The 15,124-nt window shown below is 47.2% G+C and overlaps 1 protein-coding gene across 8 annotated transcripts in view; it reads left to right on the top strand.

The window, feature by feature from the left end:
* The window catches only part of MARCHF10 (membrane associated ring-CH-type finger 10), a 100,040-nt gene that overhangs the window by 49,894 nt on the left and 35,022 nt on the right, over window positions 1-15,124 (top strand). For 6 of the 8 annotated variants that reach the window (XR_009731409.1, XM_061392281.1, XM_061392277.1 and 3 more), the window contains exon 5: window positions 14,657-14,809. Coding sequence is in view for 6 of the 8 variants with exons in the window: in XM_061392281.1 (XP_061248265.1) it covers window positions 14,657-14,809 (153 nt within the window). In the remaining 2 variants the exon portion in view is untranslated. The remainder of the gene's footprint in view (window positions 1-14,656; window positions 14,810-15,124) is intronic. The other 2 variants (XR_009731410.1, XM_061392280.1) reach the window with 1 other exon arrangement.

Here is a 15,124-nt window from a genome sequence, read left to right as displayed (position 1 = left end):
CCTCTCTGGGGGGAAACAAGGGGGGCCTTGATAAATCCTCCCCTTTGTGCAACTTGGTAAATAATTCACTCTTTAGCTGCCTTTGAAGCAAAGACCCGTCCTCTGCTTCAGGCAGGAGCGACTTAATAGTATCCAGAGAGGGGATAAATGCAGCCGGAAGTTTAGAGTCCCTCAGGCTCATCTCCATTAGAGCCAACATCTGTAGGACAAACTTGATTCCTCTGAGGAACTGATGTGGAAGTTGGGATAGCCAGGCAAAAAGGCCCATCTTCTGCTTGCAATGGAATGGAAACGATCCAGATTAACTGCCCAAGAATTCGTAAATAGCATGCAATTTGTTTAAAAGCACAACGATTTCCTAATCCTAAATAGCTCCTGTTCTGCAACCATCCATCCAGTTAAGTCTGGATGCATTTTTAGACAATGGCGACTCTCAGATTAACTAGGCATATTTCATAGCTTTAATGAAGGTGGAGAAAAAAATTGACTTCTGAAATGATATCCTTTCAGGCAAAGCCCCAACTCCTTTTCCTAGTTAATTGGCCAAATTTTCTTTTACCTTTGGTGCTTTTAAAGCAAAAGGTACAATGAACGGGTGAAGGGAGGATAAACATGGCTTAACACCCCACCCAATTAAGAGTCTCTTCACCAGCTCCTCTGGATTCACCACCGCCTGGGGCAAGCAAAAATTCTCGTTCTGGCTGAGGGTGATGGGGAGCGACCCGCCAGCATCAGTGGGCACTATTACCGCTCCTGGTGCTGTAACCACGAGACCCGCCAGCATCACTGGGCACTATTACCGCTCCTGGTGCTGTAACCACAGATATTGGTTGATGCTGTATAACCCAGAGCATCTTTCCTACCTTTCCATTGGCTGAAAACAGACATGTGAGCAGGCTTCTCCATTGTAATGTAAGTGTGTGGAAGAAGTTCGGTCACATGCTCACTGATGTTCTTCTTGCCTATGACTGTCTTAGGCTCCATCATTAAAATTTGCCCACATTTCCTTCTCTGAGAATGGAAAACCTATCTCATGCTTAGAAGTGACCTCGTGTTTCTTCCTAGTTAACAGCTGCTCATTTTGAAGTGTTTTAGTAGGAATTAGGTTTTTAATTCAACTGTTTAAGAAGGAAATAGGGCAGATAAGATCACTCCTCAAATATCTCAAATACATGCTGTCATGGATCGAACTGAGGATATCTTTTTAAAAATTGAATTTAAATAATGGAACTGTAGTCACTCGTTATAATTTTTAGCCTTCTTGCTAAAACCGGGTAGCCATTTGCATGCTGTGTTTTGTCCTTTGCAGAGATAAATCATTCAAATGGACAGTTCAGGCCCATTCCACGTTTGGTTTGTTTGATTAACACAGATGTTCTTCCAACTGAGCGAACTCCATATGGAACTTACTACACTTACAGGAAAGGAAAATTAACTCACTTTCCATTCTATAAAACCTCAAATTTGAGGAATTACTAGACTGGAAAGCACCAAGGTATAGACAAGAGAGCCAAGTTGGCAGAAGATTAATTATTTCACCAAATAAGAGATGTTACTTCCCCAATGGCTCAGCAGGTAGAGAATCTGCCTGCCATGGAGGAGACATGGGTTCGATCCTTGGGTCAGAAGATCCCCTGGAGAAACAAAGGGCAACCCAATCCAGTATTCTTACCTGAGAAGTCCCACAGAGAGAGGAGCCTGGAGGACTACAGTCCCAAGGGTTGCAAAGAGCTGGACACTATGAGTGACTAAGCAAGCAACACTTGGAGTAAAAGCCTTTAAAAACCACCTTGATTAAAAAAAGAAAATCCACCAGCTTAAAAATAATAATACAATAAATAAATTTTAAAACACCAGCTTTATTATCACATTATAGCTCTAGGCTGTGTCCGAGCTCTATGCAACCATGGACCGAGCTCTATGCAACCACAGGACCACTGTGGCCCAGCCATCCAGAGAGCATAAAAACCCTGCTGATTGATGTTAGTTACTATAGCAAATGGGGTTAATCAGGTAAACTAAAGGTAGGGTCTTGGTGTGTTGGGATCCACTCATTTTACATGTGTAGTCTCACCCACAGAATTCCCTTATCAGTCCAGGGAAATGAGAGCCCATGGACAAGGCAATAACTTAAGCTGAGTTTATTCAGGCAAAGTTGAGTCCAGTGGTGGTGAGAACTCAGAACATTCTGATAAATACCCTGCTATAGTAGAAAGAGAGGCGTGGGGACCTAAAGTATCTAGGACACAGCCATCCAATTCAGTGGGTAAATTCATAAGCTCCTGCTTTCCTTCACCTCTGTGGGGAAATAAGTTTCTAAAGCATTTTGGGGGCCACCCAAAGATTGCAGTGAGTTACCAAAACTTGCCATGTCAGACCTGAGTTCTACGCAAAACTAATTCCATTAAGACAGTGGAATTCCTTTGCTCAATAGGCTAACATTCCATACTGTGTTATGCCACACTTTTCCTGGATAAAATAATTCAGCTGGGGAATGTGGCTTGACTTACATGCAAACCTATGTAGTGACATTCTGTTATAATCCTTATATGTGAATTATCATCTGGAACCCCTAAAACGGCTATTTACAAGAGAGGAACCACTGGTACCCGCTACTAATAGATTTATAACCAAGAAGGTCTCAGATTTTCATTGTACTTCACACTCTGTTAGGAGGAATTCGTGCATTTTAAATTAATTCATATATTCCATGGAACTGTTTCTAAATGAGTTGGCTTATGATTCGCCTTGTCCCCTATCTCCATGCAGTTGTGGGCAAGTGCTTTAGCAACAAAATGCTTGGATTAGCATCTGGGCCCTGTTTCTCATTTGCTGTGTCCCTTTGAGAAGTAACTTCTCTGTGCCTCAGTTTCCTCATCTGTAAAATGGCAGAGCCTGGGAGTCAGAACAGATCCTACCTGCTAGCATAGCTGGGAGGATTCAGTGATAAAACATTCTCAACCATTAGAACAGCCTCCAGCACTATAGCTCATACATGATAGCTCAGTTGGTAAAGAATCTGCCTGCAATGCAGGAGACCCCGGTTTGATTCCTGGGTCGGGAAGATCTGCTGGAGAAGGGATGGGCTACCCATTCCAGTATTCTTGGGCTTCCCTTGTGGCTCAGCTGGTAAAGAATCTGCCTGCAATGTGGGAGACCTGGGTTCGATCTCTGGGTTGGGAAGCTCCCTTGGAGAAGGGAAAGGTTACCCATTCCAGTATTCTGGCCTGGAGAATTCCATGGACTGTATAGTCCATGGGGTCACAAAGAGTCAAACACGACTGAGTGACTTTCACTGTCACTTCACTAAGGTATCCTGCACACAAGAGCTTTATTCAGTAAGGAGAATGGACTAGAAATTTTGTTTTGTCTTTATGTTAACTCCTCCCCCCTCCTCAGTCTTCTTTCCCTTACCAAAAATCAGAGTTGTACTTTTAAACACCTAACACAAACACAGGCACAGACACTTTTACTGCACCCTGAATTTTCAAAGCATAACACCAAATGGAAAAAGATGAACAATCAGAAAGCATTCACCAAGCCAGAGATTTGCTTTCCCTCCAAAAAGACATGAAAAACTCAGGCGGCAAGTCAAGACTCAGCTGGGTCTGACATGCAATCGATTCAGAAATCCTATTTCACAATCAAGGTGAACATGGATGTGGAGTGAGAAATAAGCCTGGCCCAGTTAACATATTCTTCTTTCAGAAGCAGGGGGAGGAGGCGTGGGGATTAACCTTTACCAAAGGCCCAGTCTGTACCCAGGATCTGAGTCCTTCCATCGACCTGTATGAACCAGTGGGAAGCAGAGCAGACAGCAGGCCCATTGAGTGCACGGAGCTGTAGGGGCCACCGGCTCCTGGACTCCTGCCTGTTCCCAGAAAACCTCCCAGCCCCGTCCTGACTTGGACAGGAGCCGCCTCTCCTTTCCAGGACATGTAGAGCCATCCAAAGGCCATTGTGCTGTGGGGGTCTGACACCCAGAGTCCTAAGACGCTCCTGACCCCCAGTGCCAGGCTCATAGGAAGTAAAAGCCCTCTTCTGCCCTCTCCTCTCACCCGGAGCCCCGGCACAGTCCCTCTCGTTATGTGCCAGGAAAAGTGATCTGGATGGAGTCCGGTGAGCCTGCTTCCAAAATCTTGCCCTTTAAAACAGAGCCAAATGTTCTGATATTCTCCTCACTTCTTATTGAGTTCAGTGTTAGTCATTACCAGACACAGATTTGTAGGAGTAGCAAGACCTAGTCAGCCTAAGAGTGGGCTTATGATGGAGACTAAAACTAAGAAAAAGCAGCAAACTCATATTTTAAAAGGTACACCTCTAAGACAACTGTGGTCTCTGTTGGATTGGGAAATATTCACTTGAAGAGCAGCCAGGAAGAGAAATTTGAGGGCAAATCCCAAATCTTCATAACTTACCTGGCAAGTCAGTTCTGTTGAAGATTCCCTGAGAGGCCAAGATGAATGGGTTTCCAGGCAAGTCCAGCGGCGTCCAACAACTTTCCAAGCTGTCTGCCCAAGTTAGAAAACAACTGACATAAGCAAATGCTCCTATATTTATAGACTGAATCCGAATTCTCAGTCCATGTATGGTAATGCTCCTAAATGAGGGGCACAGGTATCACAGAGCCTGGAATTTGAAGTCCTGGTTCAGATTTCTGGTCTACTTCACCCTATAAATATAAACTGGCAACTTCTTCAATCTCAGTTTTCTCATCAGTAAAATGGAGTTGTTACCAACACCACAAGGTAGACGTGAGGAGTAAAATCCTGGGTATAGACTGGGCTTTAGGTAAAGGTTAATCCCAAAGACCCCCTCTACTTATGAAGCCTGCTCCCAACACCATAGGCCGCTCCCAGGTTAGCATCTCTGTAAAAGAATAGCTCAACCAAAGATATTTTAGTTTGAGATGTGACAGGTCATAACTTGATCATTTAAAATGTTTAACTCTTTGATTATCAATAAAGTCATCCATCTATACCTCCAGGACCTATGGGATATTAGCAACACATTCAACTTGCCCCCACCATCTCAGAGCGCATGGCACAAGGGGCCTTGGTTTTCCTGCCCATCATGCATTCATTCAGCACTTCACTATTCACTTACTGCCTGCTTATCTGCCAGGCAGCACATAGATACTGGGGATACAAGACTCAAACACACAGGACCTGCCTTCCAGGGGCTCCCAGCCTAGTGGGAGGGTGGGACACCAAGACACCCTGGCCAAGGTAAGTTCTAAGGATGTGTTGGGAGGGGCCTGTGGGGCAAAAATTCCTGAAGGAGGGGATTTAGCCAGGGCCAGAGGAGGAAGGCAGAGAAGGCAATGGCAAGTCACTCCAGTACTCTTGCCTAGAAAATCCCATGGACGGAGGAGCCTGGTGGGCTGCAGTCCATGGGGTCGTTACGAGTCGGACGCGACTGAGCAACTTCACTTTCACTTTTCACTTTCACACAATGGAGAAGGCAATGGCAACCCACTCCAGTGTTCTTGCCTGGAGAATCCCAGGGACGGCAGAGCCTGGTGGGCTGCCATCTATGGGGTTGCACAGAGTCGGACATGACTGAAGCGACTTAGCAATGGAGGAGGAAGGTGGCTTCCCAGGTGGCTAGGGGTAAAGAACCCGCCTGCCAGTGCAGGAGACACAGGTTCAATCCCTGGGTCAGGAAGATCCCCTGGAGAAGGAAAGGGAAACCCACTCCAGTATTCTTGCCTGGAAAATTCCATAGACAGAGGAACCTGGCGACCTACAGTCCATGAGGTTGCAGAGGCAGACAGGACTGAGCGAATGAGCACAGGAGATTAAAGCAGGAAAGGTGCACCCAGCAGAGGTGCTGAAGACACAAAGGTGTGGAAGAGAGGATGAGGGAGGGGAGAGAGAGAGGACAGACAGACAGACATGGAGAAACTACAGTGAGTCTAGGGGCTCACAGTATCTCCAGACAAGGAACAGGGGCATCACCTGAGAACTTGTTAAAAATGCGAGAACCCCAGCCCTGCCTTACTGACTCAGAACCCGCATGTAACAGGCTCTCTGGGAGATTGGTGTGCACAGGTTGAGTATGAGAAGCTCTGGGTCAGGATCAGGCTACAAGTTAGGAAGTGTAAAGTTGATGCCCTCCAGGTAAGCAAGGACCCGGCTCCAGAGGGCCCTGAGTGTCATGCTGGAGGTGCTGGAGCAGCGGGCTGAACAGGGAAAGGGCTCTACCAGATCAGCATTGTTAGCAGCTGAGCGTGACCAGGGAAGGGGGTTGGCAAGGAGGGTGAAGGCAGACAGAAGCCAAAAGACCAGACTACCCACAACTGCAGTGGCCCCAGAGAGACCTGAAAAGGGCTTGACCTGGAGCAAAAGCAGAGGGAGAGGGTCTGGGCCAGAGGGATGTTTAAGGAGGTAAACCTGGCAGAATTTGGTGAGGGTCAGGAATGGGGAAAAGGAAAAAGGAGGAATCCAAGAGATCTTGGTTTCTGGACCAGAAAACTAGGCCAACGGCAGCTGCCTTTGCCAAGGCTGAGAAATCAAGGAGAAGGCAAGGCTTATTCTGTGGCTGCTGTCTTCAGGAACATCCTAGTCAGGCCAGGAGATGCCAGGAAGCACCTGCTTACCCAGGTCTGCTGCTCAGCAGAGGACTCCCGGCCACCAGGAAGAAGCCAAGGGCCGGCAGTGAGTAAGAGGTGGCTGAAACCACAAGAGTGTCTTCCCTGAGAGAGTGGACGGAGTAATGAGAGAGATGGTGCAAGAACAGTTGAGGAAGGAAGGGAAAGACAACTACAGAGAAAGGTTCCAAGAAGTAGGAGCCACTCTGGGAGCCGAGAGGCCTTTGAAAATGGGTGGGTAAGCTCCTATAGCGCTTTCAAGTACTTAAGGATTAGAGCCCTCCATTATAGGTAATGGCTCCAACAATGGCGTCTTAGCTCTGGAACCAAGTTCAACCGCAGCATTTCCCGAACTCCTCTGTTGCTAAGAATCGCCAGGGAGGTCCTTAATAAAGCACACACACCTGAGGCCTGTCCTGACTCAGAGCCTGTCTCTCCAATGAAGGGGCCGCAAAGCTGGTTTTTTAACAAGCTCTATAGGTGATTCTCACCATACGTTGGGCCACTGTCTCATTGCCTTGCTTCTCAAACTTTAAAATTCTCCAGAAATACCTGGGAACCTCAATAAACTGCCGGTTATGATTCGGTAGGTTTGAGTGGGCAGGAAGTCTGCATTTCTAGGCAGCTGCCAGGTGACAGCCACACTGCTGTGGCCTCAGGACCACCCTGGCAGGAACAGGGCTAGAGAGAACACCTCTCTCATTTTGCAGGCAAGGAAACAGGTTCTGAGGCGGTAAGCCGTCAATCCAAGGTGACCCAGCTTGGTGAGCACCAGAGCAGAGAGATATGTCCTGCCTGAGGGGGGTCTCTCTGAATCGTGACTCCATCAGACGCCCATATTCTGCCTCCAGCAAGGATGGCAGATTGAGTGTGAGGTTAGCAAACAAATCATTCACTTCACCTGGACCCCTCCCTCCTGTCCACCTGCTTCTTCCTGCTTGCTCCCTCTCCCTGCCCGTGAGCCCACCAGGATCTCTCTGTTCCTTTCTCTTTTCCCCCAAGCCTCCCCTCTGCAACAGAAAGGCCAGATTAGGGCATGACCACAACCTCCCAACCGGGGTGGGCAGCTGGAAGATCAGGGGAGAGAGGCTTACCTAAGTGAGACCCCGTGGACCACCATATGTTGCGGCCAGAACAGCTAATTAGACTGGCTGTGGGAGAGGAGAAGGGCCCGTGAGCTTCCACATGGGAACTTAGTGGGGAAGAACTTTCCTGCATCTGCCGAGGACGCCGGAGACCACTGGCGGGGAAGGGGAGTGGTGGTGATATCACTGCCCTGCTTAACTCTTCAGCGACTCTGAGACCCGAGCCAGGCGCCTCCCGGGCAGGAGCCGGGCACTCGGAGATGCCATCCACCCCTCAAGAACGATTTTTGAGTTTTGATTCATTCTCAGCCTTTTGAATGTCCTTTCCCCCGGGCAAGTGTTACCTCCTGACCGCTCTTTTTCTTTCGTGCAGGTGACAGCAGTGAGCACCCACTGTTCTGTGTTGAATATTCCCCTTACTGCTCCGTCTTTGCTTTCTCCCCTGTCCCGCAGCCCAGTACCAATTACTGCTGCCTCCTCCTGCCACTACTGCCACCCGCCTCCCCAGCGGCGGGCCAGGTCACCCCACCACACGTCCCTCCAGCCCCCTTTCCCCCCTTCCTGAGCCCCTCTCCTTCCTCCCCGGGCCCCGTGCCCGAGTCTCCAGCCACCCTGTGCTACTTCCCCATCTCCAGCCCCAGGCCCACTGAGACCCCTGTGCTGTGCCTGCCCAGCCCCCGACGGCCCAGTAAAATTTACCTGGTGTGGTAAGTGGCCCTCGGCAGGGCGGGGCGCACAGCACAGTGGAGCCGAAGAGAAGGGGGGGAACCTCAAGCTTCCGGAGGGCAGGTGGACGAGAGGGGGGACCACGGCTGGCCAGTGTGGTGCGTCGGGGGCACAGGAAGACCAGACAGCTGCAGCCACTTCACTCAGCCTTCTCCTAGCACTCGAAGGAGTGAGCGACAAATAAAATCCCATCCTTCCTTTCTCAGTCTCTCTCTCTCGAGACTCATTTGATTTCTTCATGCCTGTGTCTGGCACAGTTTGGATCATAACCGCCAGAAACCCAGCAGGCCCCTCCGTGTCCGACGGTAGTCCTGGAGGTGTGACCATGCCCTCAGAACTGGCCCTGAGAGGGAGGCATCAGGGACAGGACCGGGTGGGGGATGTCCTCGCTGGATGTGAGAGCCGGCTCAGGACCACACCGCGGAGGGACAAATGAAAGGCCTCGGTCACTGTTTATGTTTTCTTTCCTGACTACTTATTAGGCCCTACATCTCTCCAAATCAAAAAAATCCCACCTCCTGGGTCCCTAAATAAAACACATTTATGGTCCATAATTAAGCTTTCATTAAGATCTCCTCTGGGGATGTGAGACAACACACATTTCCCAGCACACTCAGACCAGCAGACAGACACGGCCTATTATTTCTGACTGTACAGAAGGCTGCCTATTCTACCAGGGCAACATCGGCTCTTGTGGTTAAGCTGTAATTCTGCCCATGATCCAAAAAAAGCAATAAAACCTTTTCAAAAGGCATCTCTCAGGCACAATCCTAGGCACTGGGCATTAAGTGGAGATAGTGTGGGGGAGGGGTACAGGTTCAGGAATTGTATTTCCCTCTCCACCTTTCTTTTTCACTTTGTCTATCCAGAGCTGTGTCTGCGTATACAGTGATGTGAGGAGTTAAAGGATGATCAGGTGCATGGAATTAACATGGGCCACTAAAAGGACGAGGTTCTCAGTTGTCAGGGGCCTTGGTGGGGGCGGGGGGTTGTTTTTGTAGGTCTTTTCCTTCTCTTGTGTTTCCTGCCTAGAGAAGTTTCTCCAGTATTTGTTGTAAGGTTGACTTGAAGGTGCTAAATTGTTAACTTTTAAAGCTTTTGACTTCTCCATCAAATCTGAATGAGCGCCTCACTGGGTAGAGTATTCTTGTAGTTTCTTCTGTTTCATGGCTTTAAATGTATCATGCCATTCCCTTCTAGCTTACAGAGTTTCTGCTGAGAAATCAGCTGTTAACCTTCTGGGTTAACCCTTGTATGTTATTTATCATTTTCCCTTGTTACTTTTAACATCTTATCTTTGTCTTTAATTTTTGTCAGTTTAATTAGTATGTGTTTCAGTGTGTTCCTGCTTCAGTTTATCCTGCCTGGGACTCTCTGAGTTTCCTGGACTTGACTGAAGTTCTATTTCCTTTCTCATGTTAGTGAAGTTTTCAGCTATTATGTCTTCAAATATCTTCTCAGATCCTTTCTCTCTTGTCCTTCTAGGGCCCCTATAATGAAAATGTTGGTGTTTTTAATGTTATCCCAGAGGTCTCTTAGGCTGTCTTCATTTCATTTTCTCTTTACTCTGTTCTGCAGTGTTGACTTCCACCATTCTTTCTTTCCCTCAGTTATCCTGCTATTGATTCCTTCTAGTGCATTGCTCATCTATTTGTTTCTTCTTTAGTTCTTCCAGGTCTTTATTAAATGTTTCTTGCATCTTCTCAATATTTGACTCCATTATTTTTCCCAAGATTCCAGATCATCTTCATTGTCATTGTTCTGAATTCTTTTTCTGAAAGGTTGCCTATCTCCACTTTATTGTTTTTCTGGGGTTTTATCTTGTTCCTTCATCTGGGACATAATCTTCTGCCTTTCCATTTCTGTGATTTTCATTCTGGAGGCTGCAGGATTATAGTTCTTCTTGCTTCTGGTAGACAAGGCTATCTAAGAGGCTTGTGCAAGCTTCCTGATATGAGGAACTGGTGGTGTGTAGAACTCAGTCTTGCTCTGGAGGGCAGGGCTGTGCTCAGTAAAACTTTAATCTGCTTGTCTGCTGATGGGTAAGTCTGTGTTCCCTCCCTGTTAGTTTTTTGATCTGAGGCAACCCATCCCTGGAATCTGCACGCTATATGGTAGAGCTAATGGTGATCTCCAGGACGGCTCATGCCAAAGGGTACTTCCTATGACTGCTGTGGCCAGTGCCTTTGTCCCTGTGGTGAGCCATTGCCAACCCATGCCTCTGCAGAAGACCCTCCAACACTAGCAGGTGGGTATGGTTCAGTCTCCTGTGGGGTCACACTGCTTCTTCTCTGAGTCCTAGTGTACACAAAATTTTGTGTGTGCCCTCCAAGAGTGGAGACTCTGTTTCCCCTGGTCCTGTAATCAGATCCTGCTAACTTTTACAGAGAGATTTCCTGGGGATTCCTAGTCCCTTTGCTAGATCCCCAGGCTGGAAAGCCTGACATGGGGCTCAGAACCTTCACAACAGTGGGAGACCTTCTGAGACACTAGTGTTCATCCGTGTCTGGGTCACCCATCCAGACTGGGCCTTGATTTTATCATGACTGCACCCCTCCTACCATCTCACTGTGGCTTCTCCTTTGACTTTGGATGTGGTGTATCTTTTGTGTGTGTGCGCCAGCATCTTCCAGTCAATGATTGTTCAATAGTTGTGATTTCAGTGCTTTCACAGGAGGAGGTGAGTGCACACCCTTCTTCTCCACCATCCTGAACTAATCTCCAGTCGTCAGGGTCTTGTATAAATATAAGATTTCTACTTTTTTTTTTTTTCTTTTGCTGGTCAAATTAAGAACTCTTCAGTCAAACAATTGGTGCCCCAGCAATGTCAAGACAATTGAGGCAGACGCCTCCTATGTAAACAGCTGTTTGATTTCTTTGCTACTGGAGGCATCCCTTTGCCCAGATACTAGAAGGAATGGGTTTTATGGTGCCCAAAGCAAGCCACAGTCTTCCCAAAATTCACTGACAAACTTCAGGGTGATAGGTTGCCTGGCAACAAAACTTCTGAACACAACTTGCTCCATCCTCTGTAAGGCAAAGGCTCTGTCTTACTACCTGGAGAGGAAGTTATATTTCACCTTTTAGTGTCAGTATAATTTAGTCTTCCTAAAAATTAGTATATGTAGCATGCTATCATGAAGATCATCTTAGGAAGGCCCCCATGACCTGAACTTTTGTTCACTTTGGATGTGAGGAAGGTGATTAGGAACTGGAATCCATGTGCTGATACATACAAACTAGGCACTTTGTGTGCTGCTAGCCTGTCCAACTCTTTGTGATCCCATGGACTGTAGCCTGCCAGGCTCCTCTGTCCATGGAACTTTCCAGGCAAGAATACTGGAGTGGGTAGCCAGTCCCTTCTCCAGGGATCTTCCCAGCCCGCAGCTTGAACCCGGATCTCCTGCGCTGCTGGCAGCTTAGGTCACTTCACTTGTAACTGCAGGTGCAGATGGAAAAGAAGGAGCAGTTCATAAGACTTTGCCTTCCATGGAACCTAAAGGATATCACAGGGAAGAAGTCAGTGGTGCAGCCAAGTTAGATTATAATCTTTAGGCCAAAATGTCTTACTCAGCTTTGTGAGCCCTTGGATTATTACAGAGAAAAGGCATTTGTTGAACAAATTACAATAAAAAGAGTTGCTATTTGTCTTTTGAATTTTATAATAGGATTAAAGAAGAGAGCAAGAATTACACAGGAGTAAAGGGTGCTGAATAAGTTATTCTCAACCCATAAAGCCTGCATAATAATACGTTTCTGGTCAAATTTGGTTCTCTCAGGGGAGTGACTTCAGATTTCCAATTATTATTGGTAGTATTATTATCACTGTTTATGGCAGAAGCAGCAGTTACCATTTTTAGCAGGTAATAAGCACCAGACACTGAGTTAGACCATTTACCTACATTATTGCTAAACCTCACGATAACTCAAAAGGATGCGAATATTCCCATTTTACAGTTGCAGATACTGAGATACAAATGCCCAAAGTCAGAAGAATCTGGCTTCATTACCGCAGTGTTTTCTTCACTGCCAGACCTGGTCAAACAATCTCTAGTTTTTTCAGTTTTATTACTTTAGTTTGTTGATAACTCAATTAGAGGAGACATGGTTATGGAAATCATTCTGGAAATCACTTAAGAGAGCTGATGCTTTGAAGAAAGTACTCTTTTGAACAAAACAGACTAATCTGTTATCTTGGGTGTTCAGCACAAGGGAAAAAATGGTTCTACTTTTGGAATTACCCATAGTTTTCAGCTGAATGCATCTTCTCAAGCCCTATAAACCATACTAAGTGATTATTACTTGTCCTGTAAGAGAGTTTGAGAAAACACACAGGCTGGCTAAGACAGGGTCCTCATCCTTAAGGAGCTTACAGTCTAGTTGGAGAGAAAAGACACAATTCTGAGGCAATCTTGGAATATTTAAATACTAAATGCCCTAAGGACCCTGAAAGTTCTGGCCAACACAGGAAACAGGCCTCCAGGGACCTGCTGGCTGGAGCAAGCTAGTGCAGGCTGGAGGAAAAAGGCCCTCTGGGAGACAGGGGGTGTAGGGGTGTGGATGGGGTTGGGGAGCAGGAGGGCTGCTGCCTGGGGTGTGAAGGAAATCTGAATATTCGGCTGGAAATCAAAGTAAAATCCTCATAAAAAGGACCTTTGAGCCAGGTCCTGAATATCCACTGGACTTGGCCTGTGCCCCAAGCCTGCCCCTTCCCTGGTCCTCCTCCTGTTTCCTCTTCAGTAAAGAATGATCCTGCTGCTTCCCTGCCCAGCCGCACCCATCTGTCAGGTGCTAGGCAGGGGGCAGTTGATGACTTCTGAGAGCTGCAGAGGAATAAGGCCCCAAGTGATGGAGAGAAGCCTATGGGCCAGAGGAATGCAGCTCCTGGGGTAGGAGGGCAGGATCCCTTACTGTTAAGCCCTCCATCCCTCTCTCTCACCCTCCTCTCTCCCAACTTAGTGAGATCCTGTCTAATCACCATCCTACACCCTCCAAAGAATGTATTCTCATTTTCTGGAGAATTCTCTTTCCGATCATGCCCACAGTCTCTCTGGGCTCCACCAACGTGCCCTCAGCTGGAACCCACGCCACCAGCAGCTCCCCCTTCTAGCAAGTTCCCTGACGAGGGCCTGTCAGGGAAAGTAAGCTGTAGCTAATCATTGTTTTAAACCAGGCTTCACGGGCAGCCAAGGAGAACTTCCATTCCTTTCCTCAATCTGATTTTAAAAGACCCACATAACCACAACTTACACCGTGGGACATAAATCCAGTTGTCTTCATGTGCCAAGGAAGGCTGTTCTCGCGCATACGACTCAGAGACCCTTCCCAGCTTTACCCTCCCTCCCCCTTGGCTGCTGGCTATTTGTGAAAGTTCTGTACTGTCCAAGAGGAGATGAGCCAGGCAAATTCTCCTGGAAGCATTTCATCTAGAAATTCACCATCTAACTGCCTGTGAACTTGAGAACTTGTAGAGATGCGTGGAAAACAACAAAACTCTTTTCCCAGGCTCATATGCACTGAGACTTAATACATGTGAAGAGGAAACTTGAGATTATTCATACCAGTTAGCAACCTAATTCAAAATGTGACTTAAAAAAAAACATATTACCGGGAACTCAATTAGAATTGGCACTTCAGTTACTGTCTTCCTGGGGATGTATCAACCCCCCCCCTGCCCCCACCCAGTGGTGGGTAACACACAGGCAAAAAAAAAAAAAAGGGTCCCCAGATGCTTGGACTCTTTCTGGAAGGCCATATTAGTTGCTAATAAGCAACCCGAGGATATGAATATCTAGGTGCAGAACAGACTGTGATTCAAGTTTGGATGAGGACATGGGGAGCTGGGCTTTGTGTGTCCCAAAGATAAAGGCTCTCGATGGTTTCACCAGCAGGCCCATCCCAATATCTATGAACTGGAAGCTAGAAACTTCTTAGCAAAAGGAAGGACCCCCTTCAGAATCCACATGGCAGGTGTCAGGGGGTGTTCATGAATGGTGATCACAGTCTTGTGAAGTAGGTATTATTCCCATGTCACAGGTGGGGAAAACTGAGGCTTCCGGAAGTGATCTGTCCAAGCCCATGTGGTTATAAGATCATAGAGCCAGGTTTCAAATCCAGCTTCTCCCTCACCTCCTGTTTTTTTTTTTTTTTTTTAATTCCCCTAACCGCCTTCCCCACCACAGGCCCTCTGAGTAGTCTTTCTACAAAGATGTTTTCCTATACAAAATTATTGAAAAGATTTTGCACTTTTCAGCAGCCCAGGCACCACAGATTTTATCAAGGAAGAGGAGGCCAAACCTGGGGAGACTGACAGTCAGCCCAGAGACGCAGAGCCCACGATTGTCTGGGGACAGAAGCAGACAGAAACTGCAGCGGCCTGGGAAAGTACCTGCCCTCAGGGGAATAGGTGAGGATGCTCATACATCTCTGACCTCAGAGACTGATTTACACTATTACATGGTGAATTCCGTGTGCTTTTTGTGTGAAGAGAGTGTACCTTATAATGAAATACTTAAAAGGTTTTAAAAACAAACTATTGGATCCAGTTTCCTTCTCTGAGGGAGGCTGGCAGGCAAAGGCAGGGCGGGGAGAGTTTTCATTTTCTCTGCCATTACTCCATAAGCAAGACCATGTAAGGTTTTGAGTGGATGCCCACCGTTAGGCTTCTGGAGAGGGTATTTTGGTGGTGGGTGGTAGGTATGGGGGTGGGTGGGGGAGGGGG

Source organism: Bos javanicus, chromosome 19 (assembly GCF_032452875.1).
Source record: "Bos javanicus breed banteng chromosome 19, ARS-OSU_banteng_1.0, whole genome shotgun sequence".
Taxonomy (NCBI): Eukaryota; Metazoa; Chordata; class Mammalia; order Artiodactyla; family Bovidae; genus Bos; species Bos javanicus.
This window is presented reverse-complemented; position numbering and strand designations above follow the sequence as displayed.